The sequence below is a fragment of the Gallinula chloropus genome (assembly GCF_964237585.1).
Source record: "Gallinula chloropus genome assembly, chromosome: 3".
Taxonomy (NCBI): Eukaryota; Metazoa; Chordata; class Aves; order Gruiformes; family Rallidae; genus Gallinula; species Gallinula chloropus.
This window is the reverse complement of record NC_140087.1, coordinates 99782027-99798472: the sequence shown is the minus strand read 5'-3', so window position 1 is coordinate 99798472 and position 16446 is coordinate 99782027. Positions and strand designations below refer to the sequence as shown.

Here is a 16446-nt window from a genome sequence, read left to right as displayed (position 1 = left end):
GGCTGCATCCAGAGGGACTTTGTAAGTAGAGCGTGAGATGTGATCATCCCACTCTACTCGGTGTTTGTCAAGCTGCACCTGAAGTAATGTGTCCAGTTCTGGTCCCCAAAATTCAAGAAAAATATACACAGACTGGAGAAGGACCAAAAATGATCAAAGGGCTTTAGAACCTCTCTATTTGGAGTTAGGTCTCTTTTCCTGGACAATAGTCAGAGGGGGATCTCATCACAGTATTTCAGTACTAAAAGGGCAGTTACAAAGAGGACAGAGGATCGATCTTCACAGGCAACTGCACAGAGAAAACAAGGGGTAAGAGGTCCAAATTGGGAGATGTTTCATCTCAATTTTCAAGATGTAGTTGGACAAAGTGCTGGACGGTCTCATATAGGTTCCCTTTCCCTCAAACATTGGGCTACATGATCTTCTGAGGTTCCTTCCTACCTGGGATGTTAATTATGATATTATTCTAGAAAATCATGCCCTTTTCAAGTGTTAGCAATGACAACCAAGAACAATGTATCTCATTCCAGAGATTAATGTTACACTGCATGTGTGAAAGGTTGTTGAGGTATGTAAGAAATTTCTTGACCGAGAATGTAGATTAATGGTCATTTTGGGCATATCTTGGGTTAGCACAAACACAAAACATGGATCACATTCTTACCTAATTTCTTTCTAAATTTAACTATCATTATAGGAGCAAACTTTCAGATGTCAGCCTCAATGACTACTGCATATGTTACTCTCTCTGTATGTGTTTATACACACAGAATCACAAGGTTTGAAAAGACCTTTGAAGATAATCGAGTTCAACCATTCCCATCCTAAGCTAAACCATATCCCTAAGTACCTCATCTACACTTTTTTTTGAACACATCCAGGGAAGGTGACTCAACCACATCCCTGGGCAGCCTGTTCCAGGCCCAGAAAACTCTTTCAGTAAAATATTTTTTTCTAATGTCCAATCTAAACCTGCCCTGGCACAGCTTCATGCCATTTCCCCTTCTCATGAATATATATGCATATATTCACATATATATGCATATTTAAGTACACATACATATATAAAAGAAAGTCAGGTGTTATCTGCATTTCCAATTCTATATGGAGCTGTAGCTATGTTTAGCTGCTTTTTTTCCCCATATAGTCATGTTAGGCACCAGTTCCAAAACAAAAAACTCTAAAATACTGCTAGGTTTTTGCTTTTTTCCACGGGTTGGTTTTGGGTTTTGTTTTTCATTTATGTTTTTTAAGTAAAATGCTTTCTCACTTAAGTTCAGACCTAATACTCTCAGGAAAAAGCAATGTGTTTGTCAACAATATTCTCACTCAGCTATAACTACAACTTTCATTAAGGAGTCCAGGACAGATTTGACTTTGGCATATTGATGAAAGCCTTTCTATCCTTTCAACCAAGGAATTTCCACTCTCTCATAATTCTATTCTGTGACATAATTGGCAGCACAGCATATTTACAAATACTCATGGGGGGCCTGACAATTATTCAAGTTTAAGTCTTTTTGTGTTTTTGGCTTAATGCACAGGCTTCGTGTTATAACTGCCATTTCTGAACTTTAACAACGGAGTACCTATGAATTCTCTTTTTTAGCCCTATAGTAAATGCAGGGTTTAGAAAAGAAAAGTATTCTCGGATGGAATGCCCATATCACACTGAGGAAGTGGAAAATATGAGACTACTGATGTTAAGGACAAGTATGGAAGTTCAGACATTTGTTAAACTTAACATGCATATAGCCTGATTATCATTTAATGAAACTTTTTTCTTTAACATAATTTAAAATAAATTCACCTCTTTTTGGAAAGCAGGATGGCTACTGGAAAACAGGGAACTTAAATTATTTTTCCAAATGAAAAATGAAGTATAGCTCCTTTGCAGGATAATAATCAGTTCTTTTTTTCCCACTTCTGAATATAGCTAGTAAGATTCTATTCTGTATGTAAAATCTATGGCCTTCCCAACTGTCAGAATTGAGTCAATCTGTGCAAACAGTCCCTTAGTTTTATTAAAATATTCCAGGTATAACTTTTATTATGTAAACTTGAAAACACATCTACTCATTGTAAAACTGTTTAGTATTATGAAAAGAATTAACTCTCTCATTAATGATCCTGTTTTATTCAAGTATTTGGTAAGGCAGCTAAGCTTTTTTCATTAATCAAGAATCTGCTATACTTATATTCTGTAAATAGTATAGCAACTGTCGTAAAAGACAGAAATTATTTTGTCTATTAAGGAAACATTATTTTTCTTTCCTCGTTATCCATGAGCACTATGTTGATGAATGAGTAATATTGAAAGCAAAAATAAGTCATAGTTTTCCTATTAGTTTAAATGTCTCTCACAGAATCACTAGGTTGAAAAGACCTTTGAGATCATCAAGCTGCCTACTACACATTTTAATATGGAAATTGAGGTGGAATTTCATCTTATTTAATTCAATATTAAAATTAATTATATGGGGGGGGTCAGTTTATCATTTGTTTCCTTACATAATCCAATTTAATCTATACTTCAAAAGTTTTGTGAAACAGAAGTAAAATTCCACAAAATGCTTTAGCTACACCAGGATCAGATCAGGCTTGTGAAAGCGTTCATGAGTCAGAGATATTATTTACTACTTAATCTTATATGAAATATCTCTTTCTCTTGGTTTAGTTTATAGATCATGCTCTTTTTATAAAAATTGTCTTATATAAAAAAGAGTAAAACTATATATATCTGGTGTACATGTGAAACAACAAATTACATGGTTTGTTACGTCCCAATTGTAGCAATTTTTTATTCTCTGAGGTCTGGTAAGTTTGGATGAATACTGAATGCTTCATCTTTTCCTGAGAAAGGGAGGCCAAAAAGGATAAATCAAGTCAAAGCTATCAAAGGAAGCCCCCTGAATGTCAGTACCGATCTATATCACAACACATTCTCGGGGGTGGGGGGGAAGAGGGGGGACTGGCGATAAGTAAGATAAAAGAAATAATTGCTTTTAAAGCATTATCACCAAAATTCCACTAATAGAGGCTAAACAGTTTAGTAATGTATTTTCTTCTGAAAATCTCCCTTGGAATATTGACACATTTACATTTATAGCAAAAGAAATCTCCCCAAAATGAGAACATTTCATAACGCTATAAAGAAAGATGCAATAAAAACATAGTCCTTGCGTGTATGTGTGAGCAAACAAAGCCATTTTTTTCTCACACACACACCTATATACAGACCTGTACGTTTAAATCATATCCTCACCTGAAAAGCTTCCAAGACGAGGTGCTGTCATATCTCCACCATCGTATATTTCAAGAGAGTCCCAATTATGTTCAGTGGCAAAGCTGATGACCTGGATCTGTAAAACAGCACCACAGAATTTTTAAAAATACATTTGGCTAGTTGGTTTAAAGTGTTTTAGAAACAACAAAATAAAAAGGCAATATGTCTCAAAGAAAATATAAACAGATCCAAACAAAAACACCTGAGAGAAAAAAAGTAAATAAAACTTTAATATTTACCTTTTGAGTTGTCTTAACTTTTGAAAATATGACACAAAGTAAGTAAAAAGGATTTTGCATATATGTTGCATGACTACAAATAAGTAATCAAAGTGTAAATGAGCACATGATCAAGACAGTTGTAGACCTCTCAAGTGCCTTAGTGTCACACCCTAGCAGATAGAGTGGGCTGATATTTGCACAGCAGGCTGAATGATCAGGACCCGATCTCTATACTATACAAAGCTAAAAGACAAAGCTTTTTGTTAACCATTTCTCATTCATACCCCTATGTAATGTAGAATAAAGGTAACAAGAACAGTAGTGAGAAAAGCAAAGCACACATATTTAAAGTATACAAAAAAAAAGGTCATACTTATTTTGTGATACTTCTAGAGAAACAAAAAATTACTCTTTAAACTGAACAACAAAGGACTTAATATTCCATGCTTGACAGAATATAGACTTGCCTGAATACCTGATCCCTCAGTCACTATGATTTTCCACACACAATTCAAGCTGTTACCATAAGGTTCAGGGTAACCTGGTGAAAGAATAGTACCTCTCCGCTCTGTAAAATTCCCACTGCAAGGCACTGAAAGAAAGCATTATGGTGAATTATTACAAAACCTAAACCACTTGTGAGAACAGAAAAGTAATAATAATAACTTTACAAAGCTAATTATAATAATTCTGTTTTGTAGCATAAACACATTGCTGTGAAGCAGTGATTTGCCCTTGGAAAGCAATGCTATCTAAAATATATGCACAATATCAAGCATAAGACACAGCTCAGAAGTAAACTTCGTTTTGAGTGTGTGCAGCCCAGAGCAGCCTGGCAGCACAGTCTAATCATTTCTTACCTGAGAGTAACAACAAATTGTAAAGACATAATATTAAACACAATCATTATTGACACAAAGCATGCTAATATACCCACAGCCTAAGATAGTTTCAGTACTTGATCTAGCTAATAAAACGCTGTAGTACATTAAATATTTTTATTGCATACATAACTGATTCTTTAAGGTTTGAGAAAACAGAACTAAACCAAAAAAACCTAACCAAACAAAACAAACAAGCAAAAAAACCCTAACAAACAGCCTAAACATAAACAATACACAGAAAACAGGACACATTTATTTCTAGAACAGTGTAATTTATTATAGAGTAAATTCTTATGAATAGCGGTGGATTTTGGATTAAAACCCAAGAGAGGAAAACCTTACAATATTAAAGAAACCCCCCAAAACATAAAATGCTAAACATTATCCTACTGCAGGACTGTTATTAGACTGAAGAAAATTAGCTACACTTAGTATTATGATTATTCAATGTACACTATACTTTAACTTGAAAAAAGAAATCATCGTCCTATGTGTGGTAGAGATATACATCATGCACTGTGTAATAAAACAGGTAAAGACACTACTGTAGAATTAAATTCTGTCCTGTATTTCAAGCTGCAGATGAGTCATGAAAATAATGAATGTTCAAGAAAATGTGCATCAAACTTGTTCATATAATCTAACTCATTATATGAAACACTATACTGCCTACAGCCAGCTGGTACTCAATTACTTTTTGAAATGGAAAACTGCTCTTTCAAATTGGGCATGAATGATATTAATCGAAGGAGAGTCAATATATGTGTTAAATACTTTTTTCTGAAACAGTTCCTGAATTTTGATTCCGAGACATGTGTGACAGAACAGATGATATAAATGTAATTGCTTACCTACACAGCTCGGTACTGTGTCATTCCATTGAGCTAAGGCATTAGGCACAGACTGACATCGGATAGCTTTTGAGCCTTGTAGCAGATAGCCAGCACTACACTCAAATCGAACAACAGAGCCCGCTGAAAACTCAGAGCCGATTCTCCTTCCATACCTAGGCTCTGGAACTGAGCTACACTGCGTATCACTTGTGCGTGGAACAGCTGCATAGAGGAAGGGAAAAAAAAGAACAAACCACAACAAAAACCAACATTAATCCAAATGACAACATTAACTGACCACTAAAAATTCTCATTGTTTCTTGTGAACATAGTTCAGTTATATTTCTTCCTTTTACTTGCTCAGCTCCTGTATTCTCATAGAATGGCCTAATACCGACCAGCTATTTTACTTACTACATTTGAAAGGTTTGGCTTCTCATTAGTAGTTTCTCATTAGAAGCCAAGGAAAATATTATGCTGTAAATGATCAGATAAAAACATATATTATACAAATATTTGGTTTATTATATTGTAGAATAGTAATAACACTAAAACAGATAACAATGTCCCTAAATAACTTTGAGAAGAAGCATTACATGCTCCTCTGACTATAGAAGTTCTGGCACGCAAGAGAGTTTTTTATACCAGCTTCAGAGGAAGCTGTTTGTGGCGACACATGGTAGCTCAAGACCTCCTTCCATACAAGTCACCAGTACAGCAGCCTGCTAGTTAAACTTTTAGTATTACACATGTCTAAACCTTATCTGTCTTCCTAAGAGGCAATGTGACCTGACTGAAACTTTCAGCATCACTCCTGGGGTATTTTTCATTTGCTGTGTAGAGGAAACTCTCACCCAGCCTCTTGTGGGAACACTTCCTTTCTCTATTTATTGTTTCACCCACTTCCTCGAAAGGGAAGAAGTTTCAGAAGAAAATCCCAGACTCTCACCTGGAGTCTATCTGGAGAATCCCTACAACAACTATGCAAAGGTAAATGACCCTTTCTAAGAATCAGATTAAAGAACATCCTTTAATTGTCAGCAATCACAGCTGGCAATTTGCATCCATGCATTTGTAATCCAAACAGATTTTCTTGTGTTACTAGCATTTTCAGCCCCTCAACAAAGGATGTCATATCATCTGGATTCATTATAATATTGCCTTAGGAAAGTCATTTTCCTGTGAGCTGGCTATCTCTGGCTTTATAGCAAATGTAGGCACAGTTTACTAACACTCCTAAATTAGTTCACATATTAGAAGTACTGCTATGTGCTATTCCTTTTCAGACCAAAACCCATCATTTTACTGAGATCACCCAGTAAGTACAACAACTGTGGCAGCCTCAACATCCATGACTAGAGTTGTGTCAGATTATTCTCTTGTCATCAGGAAACACCCAATGCCATGTTAAAATGTACATTTTTCTTAGGTTTTCACAAATTTTACTAATAATCTATTAATGGTTATAGTGAGATAAGAAATGTTAATGATGCATAAATAAACAGTGCCTATAAACAATCACTGTAAGGTGCACCATTTTTCCAAGGTTTTTTTTTTTTTCTGTTTTAAGAGCTGTATTAACAATAAATGTAATGGAAGCCAGACATAACAACAAAGTGAGACACTTCCATATTGCTTAAAATTAAATTTAGATCTATTAAATCTATTCTGTTTAAGTCACATTCTTCTTTTATTCTTGTTCCCCTTTGTTTTTCTCCTTCTTCATCCTAGCAGGCTAACTTTCTTAACAGTCCTCTTTAGAACCTTATTTGACCTCATTTATTTGTATGGCAGAAAAAGGAAGACAAGGATTAAAACCCCACACATTTTGGGGTGGTAGAAAGGTGGTTACTTTGCTTTTTAGGGAAAGAACTCTTTGTATTGCTGCAGCCTCAGCTATATAAAAATATGTGCTATTGTCTCTTAGGTGATGCGATAGCAGGGAAACAAGCATAAGATAAACCTGAAAAAATAGAATTCCCAGTCTTCTTAAACGTGATTGTTACTAGCATATTTCAGCACACCTGACCCTAATGTTCTGAAAGGCTGGATATTCATTCAGTCTGATATTACAGATACCTTTTGCCTATTGTATGAAACAAGGAAATGTGGTCATCTAAGAAAAACAAATGAAGGCACAGATGACATACACAGATAAAAAGAAGGTTTTGAGAAAGTGGCATTGCAAAAGCCATTAAGTCTGAATCAAAAGCTACAAACCTTATCCATTGCTTGCTCAAACCAGAATGTGAAATAATGCAAGCAATAACTTTTTTTCCCTCTGGACTTCCAGCTTTTGCCTATAGCATAGGCAACCTAGACTTCTCAAACTGTATCACAGAGACATTCCATTTTCTATAGTAATTATCCTCCATCTTTTAGTAAATGTTTCATACGACTGTGAAACAAAATTGAAATCAGCCCAGTGGAAAAGTGAACAGAGAAGAAGGTCAGCCTGGAATAGAGGGCAATAAATAAAATGATTGACTTTGCAGACCAGATTACTGTGTTCAGTGTGAGAATGGATGTTATTCTCTGGTGTATTTAAAAGGCTAGCAAGCAGGCGGTTGTTGGAAATATCATCACATGCTTCAAAAGTAGAGAGAAAAATCTCAGAATTAAATACCACTAACTCATTCACCAATATATGTATTAAATAAAGCTCTTAAAACATATTTGAAAATCCTGGTTTTCAAATACCTTCATGATTCTCCTCAGACAAATAAAGTGACTTATTTTCCGCTGCTGCAGAGAACACTTATTCGTTAAAATGCTTCTTACAGTCACGAAAAATAAGTGTAGTCCAAAAAAATGACTGAAATGAGGCACATCATTGTGCTCACCTGGAGACTTACTTACTGTTCATTGGAATATATGTGCCTGTGTATACACATACAGCTAATAGAATCAAAGTTTTGTTTAACTATGAATTCTTTAAAAGCTGCAAAAAGTAACAAAACACTTTAAGCATGTGAAAATCAAGTAGAATAATGTGTACAATTCATATGCAAATGATTAACAGGAAGTCAAATGCTGAAAGCTGTTTTCCAATCCTAGAAGTTTGTGTTTCCCCCTCTTTTCTAATTAATTGTGTATGATGAATTTAAAAGCAAGTGATGCTTTTGATGTGTAAAAGAGGGAGGTACTGATATCTTTAGCTATGTCAAAGTAGAGTGTGTAGCCATGGTGATATCTTTCTATAAACAGAGAAGTAAGGCAGCTTAAAAACACCATTCAGAAGGAGTTTGAACAGTCCCAACAAGCCCCTTACAACTACGGAAAAAAGGAGACAACCATTTCCTTTCACCTGATGTGCCAAACCATGACTGTGCTCAAAAAAATTTTTGGTTTAAAAGTTAATCTTGATAACTTTATTTAAAACCAACCAAAACTACTTTTATACTTTTTCAAGCTTTAAAGCTAGTATATAACAAACTGCAGTGTTCAATGTCTGTCTTACTAAGCTTTTTGGAAGTGCATACCATGCATCTCACAAACTGCCCAGAAGCCCCTTTGGGTCTGCATTAGTTGCCTGCACAGTCAATAGAGCTGTAAGCACTGCTCCAGGTGTCACCCGACTGCAGGCACAGGGATCAACTTAGTGTACCAGGCTGCCTAGCTAACAGACTTGGGCATGCTGTCTCCTTCTTGAATTTCAACTGCCATGTGCAGACATGCACATAATAACTCCAGTTGCAAATCTTACATCTGCCATCCACCCTTCGATACTGAAACTGCTTCGTGGTCTCTGCCATACCAATTTTCCCTCCAAGCTCTCCAAGAAGATAGAATTTCTTAGCAGCCTGAACAAAAACTCTTGAAACCTCAACTGAGAATACTGATCAATACTAATACAACTCCCCAAACTAAACTCTCCAAAACCTTGAGCTGAGCTACAGATACTCATGAGGTAAGTTTGAAAGTGTCTTAGGTGCTTTTACCCTCTCTTTATAGTAGTACACTGAGGAATACTGTATGAGGCAGAATCTAAGCTAACTTCAGGAAAAATAACTCTGAAACTGGCTTGTAAAAACATGTTGAAGCCAGCTATATTGCTTTAACCACATTATGCTGCCTATACATATTGAACTAAGATTTTCATAAGTACTTGTAAAGATTTTATTGATTTTTCTTTTTCTTCATGGCAAGAAAGCTGAAAAGGTCTTCTGTGGGTAAAGGCTTTAGGCAAATCTAACAAAGATTCTCACTAACAGCTCTTATGCTGTACTCACTTGTTAACTAACCATCAGTATAGAAGAAATCCCAAAATATATTTTTCTATTGTTTCTTTTACAAAATTATCACTATTTGATATTGTAGCTGTAGGTTGGGACAAAATTCAGTAAAAAAAAATTAATATACATATATAAAGGTATAAAATCTTTCTTCTTTTTTTTTTTTTTTTGTTTTTTTTTTTTTTTTTTTTTTTTGTTTTTTTTTTTTTGTTTTTTAGTATGTCTTTCAGGTGACTGGATATTTTTCACCAGAACCACAAGACCCATTTTCTGTGTCATTATAATGTCTTAATATAAATCAGAAATTGTTGGAATGATGATATTGTGTAACAAATCCATTGATTTTACTTTTACTGATTTATTGAATTCCAAAAATGCAGCTATCAGTTCTGGGTGGATTTGCAGTGCCTATTTCAAATGCTACCCGGTGGCATGTTTGCTCTTTTGTCTCAGGGTGAAACAGTCACTGTGTCTAGAAAACAAGTTCTTTAGTCTTGTCCCTACTCATTGTAGTCAAGTAAAACACTGGCTATATTTAATAGATATTTTTATCAGATAACTAAATTCAGTAGTTACAACATGCCTTGCTGCTCACCAACAGAGGGGAGCTGTTTGTACAGATGCTGGTTTAGGTTACAGGGTGATGTTTAGGTTACACGATGATGAATTTCAGGAGCAGGCACAAGGTTTAATTAAGCTGAGCAGACTTTGCCATTTTCATGAAGTTGCTATGTAGGAGAGGCATAAAGGTCAAATTTTTTAGAGAGATTTGACAGCCTTGGAACAAGTTATCCCATTGTGAGGGAAGACAGGGAATTTTGGCAGAAAGCCTGCAAGGCTAGAGATAGTAAGCCAGGAGTATGACAGTATTATTCAGCTACTTAGAAACAAAAAATCAAGAAATTCCCATTCCAGCTGGAGCTAAAACTAGCAAAGGAAGTTAGGAGAAAAGAGTCTACAGGTGTGCTAATTACAATGGGAAATTCAAAACATATGTGGGTATGTTGATGATTACAGACTACTGAGAGAGGTGGATATGTTTAAGTCCATGGGGCCAGGTAAGATTCACCAGGGACAGCTGCTGTTATGAAGCCAGTCTGCCATCAGAAGTCCCTGACTGCTGGAAAAAAATGTTAAGACCACACTCATATTTAAATAAATACTTCAAGACCTAAGAAGAATTCAAAATAATAGATGGTGAGAGATTGATACCAGTGTCTTCCACCAAAAGAAGACATATTTACCTTGGTAAACAAAGTGGAACCCCCTGGCTGATGCCCCACTCTTAGCACTGAATCGCAGAAGAATTTGATTAGATGTAGCCAAAGGCAATGTCTCTCCTACAAATGAAAACAGAAAAAGCCAGAATTGTTCACTATGTAATAAAGTATACTGCTAAAATACAGTTTTACATTTTTCTCTACTGTTAAAGAAAACATAAATAACTGTATAAAATAAAATTTGCCATTGGAGGTTTGAAAACTTCTCAGAATAAAAAGACTTCATGATTCAACAACATAAAATTCCTGACACTTAGTGCAGCTGTTGGAACTAGAGCTCCAATAAAATACTTGTCTGGGGAACCCTACTGTCATTTGGGGCCAAATTTTTTGGTTAACTTTTTTCTGTGACTGACAGCTTCACCTTGCTTTGCAAAACATATTAAACAATTAAAAGTATTTGAAAAATGTCACAGGGGCACTTCATGTGATGTTTACCATTTCAAAACTAAAACTGAAATTAGAAAGAACAGATCTATGACTCATTTTATGTAGTTACTTCAATAAAATACATAGTAACACATGAACTATATTGCATTATTAACTTTTTAATATAACTTTCTAACTCAAATTTTATATATTGACTTGAGGATTAATAAAGATGTTAAATATACTTTATTCCTCTTCCTGAGATATATATCTACAGTCATGATAGAAGTTCAGTAATGAATCACTACAGACAAAATTACAGTGCTTTTACACTGCAAGGATGCCACATCATATGACAACAAGATTTATTCTCAATGAATTGTATCAACTGAATTTGACTGAAATTAATTATAATACAGTAATTTAAAATGTCTCAGGTAACTGTATAAATAGGATTTATAATTCTTTCCCTCAGATTTGTTTTCTATTATTGTAACAAGTGATGATATGTAACAGACCCTTATCCTAAACCAATGTAAATCAGAAACATCACAAATAATAAGTAAAAATTACAACTTTAAATTCCCTTCAATTATTTTCAAATGCCTACTATGCTAACAGACATTAGTTTCAACTTTTTTGTATACTTTTGATGCTGTAGAATTGGTTCTGTAGATGAATTGTCTCTTAAATTTAAACAAATGTTTTATTGCTGAACCTTTGCAAGTAATTACACAAACTTTAAAAATTGATTTTTGAACTCTTACTATGACACAAATAGCTAGGACTCACCAGATAAAAACGATTACTTGAATTTTTCAAACAATAAAATATTTTCTATAAATCAAATATATATGTTACATTCTTCTAATATTAAGTATTTCTCTAATTGTTCAAAGTGAAAAAAAAGAAGTGATGAAAAGGTCTGGATTGCAACAATCTTAAGCTTACATATAGTCTCCTAAATACAAGTCTATGGCAAAACACATCCATAGCTGCAGAAATATATTTGTATATTATCCACTTGAGATTAACATAGTCATTATATATGCACACACTGGAAATTCTGGCTATGCTGAAGTCCATGTAAGTTTAATTATGATTTCACAGGGTCAACATTTTGCTACGGTCACCTGAACGCAACAGCTGGCCTGCTTTTAGTCTAAATGCACGTTTGCATACAGATAATTGCATTTTGTGAATACATGTAATTTGTGTTTAAATTGGACATTCAGAAAATGTAGAGGCATAATTCACAGAGTTTAGGGGTAGAGAATATAATTATACCATCTGATCTGCCCTCTTAAAGATCTAAGAATTCCACTAAATTATTTCTGCCCTCACCCGTTTTGAGTTCTTGCCTATACCATATGTTGCAGAACAGTGTCTTGATTCAGAAATTTAGAAAGATCTTCCATTTCCCTTTAGAACCTGCTCTAGTGACTTTATTATTATATTTCTAAATAAAATTAATAAAATTCTCCTGATTTATTTGATCCTATACTGAGATGTATAAGTAATGTATACCTCTTACTCTTCTACTTACCTGAATGGGATCCAGACAGTGAACTAAGAAGTCTAGCCTGAGAGTTTTCTCCATCAAATAATTCTGCCACATCATTCAAAGCTGTCTGAAAATATGCAAATTGTCCAAACACAACTACATTTAAAAAGAAACAAAGAGAAAGAAACAAAAAGAGAGAAGATAAAACAAGAGACTAGTCTTTAAAAACAAATTTCATGGGATAGTTTTGCTTGTCTTAGTTATCAATGCATTCCTGCATGAATTCTTTCCAAGTTACCTTATTGTATACCATGACAAACAGCTGTGATAAACATAAGTAGTAAGAACCTGATGTGCTTTTAATTTTTTTTTGTTTAATATATAATTAAATCAGTCCTTCTGCAAAATTGGCTCTCCAGTCAAACAAGTCTTGTTCCTTATAGCGTAAGTACCTCTGAAAGTGAGACAATGGAACGTCTAAAAAGGAAAGCTTTTAACCAAAATTTCATTACCAATTTTAGCAACTATTAGGGAGCATCTATTGTCACACATGATTAGTTGCTTATCCAGCTTTAATCTGAAGATGTTTTAAACTTACTGATTTAGCTACTTTAAAACTTTTTATTAGTACTTATCAGAAAGAATATTAAAACTATCATTACTAAAAATATCAATGTGTTACTGGCTTTGACATATCACTACACTTAATTTGTACTACAGCTGTAATTTAAAATGTATTAACAAATAAACCATTACTTTATATGTAGATTCTGTATAAAAGCCACGCATCTTACCAAATTCTTTTGGTACAGTTATTGAATAATGGCAAGTCTGTCCAGCAGTGTAATTATGAGGATAATTTGGTGATAAAACAACTCCCTCTGATCCAGTATACTGTCCTCCACATGGTGCTGGAAGCAAAACAGAAGGAAATACACTACATTAATTACAGTTGTCCGTATTAGTTCAGTCTGAAAATGAAAAACCAAAAAACTAAAAAACCCACCAAAAATATGAGAAAAAAATTGGTGCTGCATAATTAAATGGCACAACACAGTTGTCTGGGGTTTCAGAGGAATCGTAGATGCTAACAATACCCTGCACAGAATGCCTTGGATTCTGCTTTGCAAATTTTTGGTTGAATTAGCTTGCTTTTCATAACTTCCTAAATGATAATTAAAAGATTACACATGCATGTATCCTATGTATATAAAACAGAACAGAAAGAGTAAGAGAAACTTTTTACAGCTACAGAATCTAGAAGGGATATTCAAGGACAGTGGCACCCCAACCTTCAAGACTAGTCAGGCATTATGTAAGTAGCAGTTCTGCCTGTATCATGAGAGAAAAAATGAACAAGCATGTGTGGTATGTTCCTTGCATATGTGGGCAATAAATGTGGCATACTAAGGGACTGCTGGATTTAACAGTTACAAATGAAAGCAGTACATCATAGGAAATCTGAGTCTAGGGGATTTCTCAGGAAAAGGCAAAGCAGAGAGTAGATAAAAGGGATATATGCTTTTGCAGAAGTAATAGACATAAAGATATTGAATAAATATATCTCTACCCATTCAAAAGAAAGTTTTCCTGTCACTCTTCTCAGATTTTGAGAACTAATGGAAAGGCTTGGCTTCATGTCAAAATCTTGGTCAAAATGTTCTACGATCATTACATTAGTTACATGCAATCCAGTGCTCTTCTGTTTTTCTGTCAAATGATTTCAAACACTACTAAAAATACAGTTTTTACAAGAAAATATTGTTGTACAGTGCTATTTAACCTAAGAAGCCAATAATGAAAATATATTTTAAATAAATAAACGGAGAAATTAAATTACACAAAACTTTTAGGTTTAAGCAAGGAAAGGATAATTGCAAATTCTCATAATTACTTTCTACTACAAGAGGTAAAGTAAACCAAAATTACTCCTCACTGGGAATTTTACATATAGCAGATTGTATTTTAACAGCTGCCTGGAAAGCAGCTCTAAAGAGAAGAATATGGGGTTCAGATGGACAAGCTCATTGGTCTCGGGATACCAAAGGACCTTATTACCAGCTCCCACATCTGCTGACACAGCTCATGTACTTTGGGACTGTGGCCTGAGTGAGGGCACAGCACATCACAGAATCACAAGGTTGAAAAAGACATTTAAGATCATCAAGTCCAGCCATTCCCATTCTAAGCTAAACCATATCCCTAAGTACCTCAACCACCTCCCTGGCAGCCTGTTCCAGGCCCTGACAACTCTTTCAGTAATTATTTTTTTTCTAATATCCAATCTAAACCTGCCTTGGCACAGCTTCTTGCCATTTCCCCTTGTCCTATCACCTGTCACCTGGCTGAAGAGACCATCTCCCACCTCTCTACAACCTCCTGTCAGGTAGTTGTAGGCAGCGATAAGGTCTCCCTTCAGCCTCCTCTTCTCCAGACTAAACATCCCCAGCTCCCTCAGCCGCTCCTCATATGAGTTGCCCTCCAGACCCTTTAACAGCCTGGTTACCCATCTCTGGACTCATTCAAGGACCTCAATGTCCTTCTTATGGTGAGGAGCCAATATGCATCAGGCAGCCACAGCTCCTGCCTGCTCATCTGGCCTCGTGGAGCAGACCTGCTCTTTCTGCTCCCTGACAGCAACTGGGTTTTAAAATCACACTTGAAATATCTCTACAACTTTAATATCCTTATGCTGGCAGCAATTAATACTACAAATCTGTGTCTTCTCTTAGCTGCTTATATGAATTATTCAAAAATCCAATGTAATGATAGAAGATGAGAAGTTTAATCTATCAGTATGCTGAATAGGATTATATGGCTGAGATGAAACTCAAATATCACAGGGAATCAGTTCATGCAATGAATTTAAAACTTTTATATTTTTTTTCTCTCTTTGCTTTGAGAATACCAGAAACTAAGCCACAAAGTCTATCTTCTAATTACTACAATTTATTAGACGAATTCTCAAGTCATGAACATATCACTCGAATGAGAATACGAGTCCTGCTAAATTTAATACAGATTCCAAACTTGAGGAGCTGTAAAGATGTTACCTTCTGAAATACATTTTCCTGTCCTTTTTATAATATTTTGATGGTATTTATGATAAAAAAAATTGTAGTATATCCATTTTGTAAGGAAAGCCCTGGGAGTGCTTAGGCTAAAAAAGGTGCAATAAAAGTTCTCTTGTAGGTTCAGACTGTAAAATTTATCAGTGCTGTGCTGTGGCAGTCAAACATATCCTACACAGAGGGCTCACTTTTGACTGTAAGTGATGTTTGTTTTACTGAGCAAAAACTACATTTTCAGAGGATGTATTTTAATAACTTCATTAAGGACTGTGAAATTAATAATAAAAACAATATGCCCGAGACATTCAATTAGTGTTTTAGAAAATACCTATGGGCAGTTTCCAACTGTTACATAGATAAATACAAAATTTGTTTTCATCGTGTCTGACTGTAAAAGGTAATCTTAAAAAAAAAACAAAACAATAAAAAACACCACAAAGAAATAGAGTTGAATTAATTCAATTAATTGGAGTAATTGACTTGAAGAACTAAGTACATTATCTTCAGAGATTCTTAGGATTTCCTGTACACCACTCATTTTAGCTTGTTTTCAATTTTTCATGCTTCAAAGTTTCTAACCTAGTTTTTTGTCCAATATTAAAGAAGTTCAAAAAAAGGAATTAGCTACCACTACAAAGAAATAAAAATAAACTCAGAACATTTTGCTAAACTTGCATTATGAGTGGGTTTTTTTGATATTTTCAGGTTTGATTGGGTTAAGATGTACATTACAAGAGGTCTTTATGTGTCAGCAAAGGTGACC

At 34.7% G+C, this 16446-nt stretch overlaps 1 protein-coding gene across 1 annotated transcript in view; it reads right to left on the bottom strand.

Annotated features, from left to right (window-relative positions):
• CSMD1 (CUB and Sushi multiple domains 1) overlaps window positions 1–16446 on the bottom strand; it is a gene marked incomplete at both ends in the record, with an annotated part of 1089811 nt that overhangs the window by 155312 nt on the left and 918053 nt on the right. The window contains 6 exons of the mRNA XM_084261313.1: window positions 3266–3362; window positions 3975–4099; window positions 5243–5446; window positions 10704–10799; window positions 12655–12768; window positions 13407–13523. Coding sequence (XP_084117439.1) covers window positions 3266–3362; window positions 3975–4099; window positions 5243–5446; window positions 10704–10799; window positions 12655–12768; window positions 13407–13523 — 753 coding nt within the window. The remainder of the gene's footprint in view (window positions 1–3265; window positions 3363–3974; window positions 4100–5242; window positions 5447–10703; window positions 10800–12654; window positions 12769–13406; window positions 13524–16446) is intronic.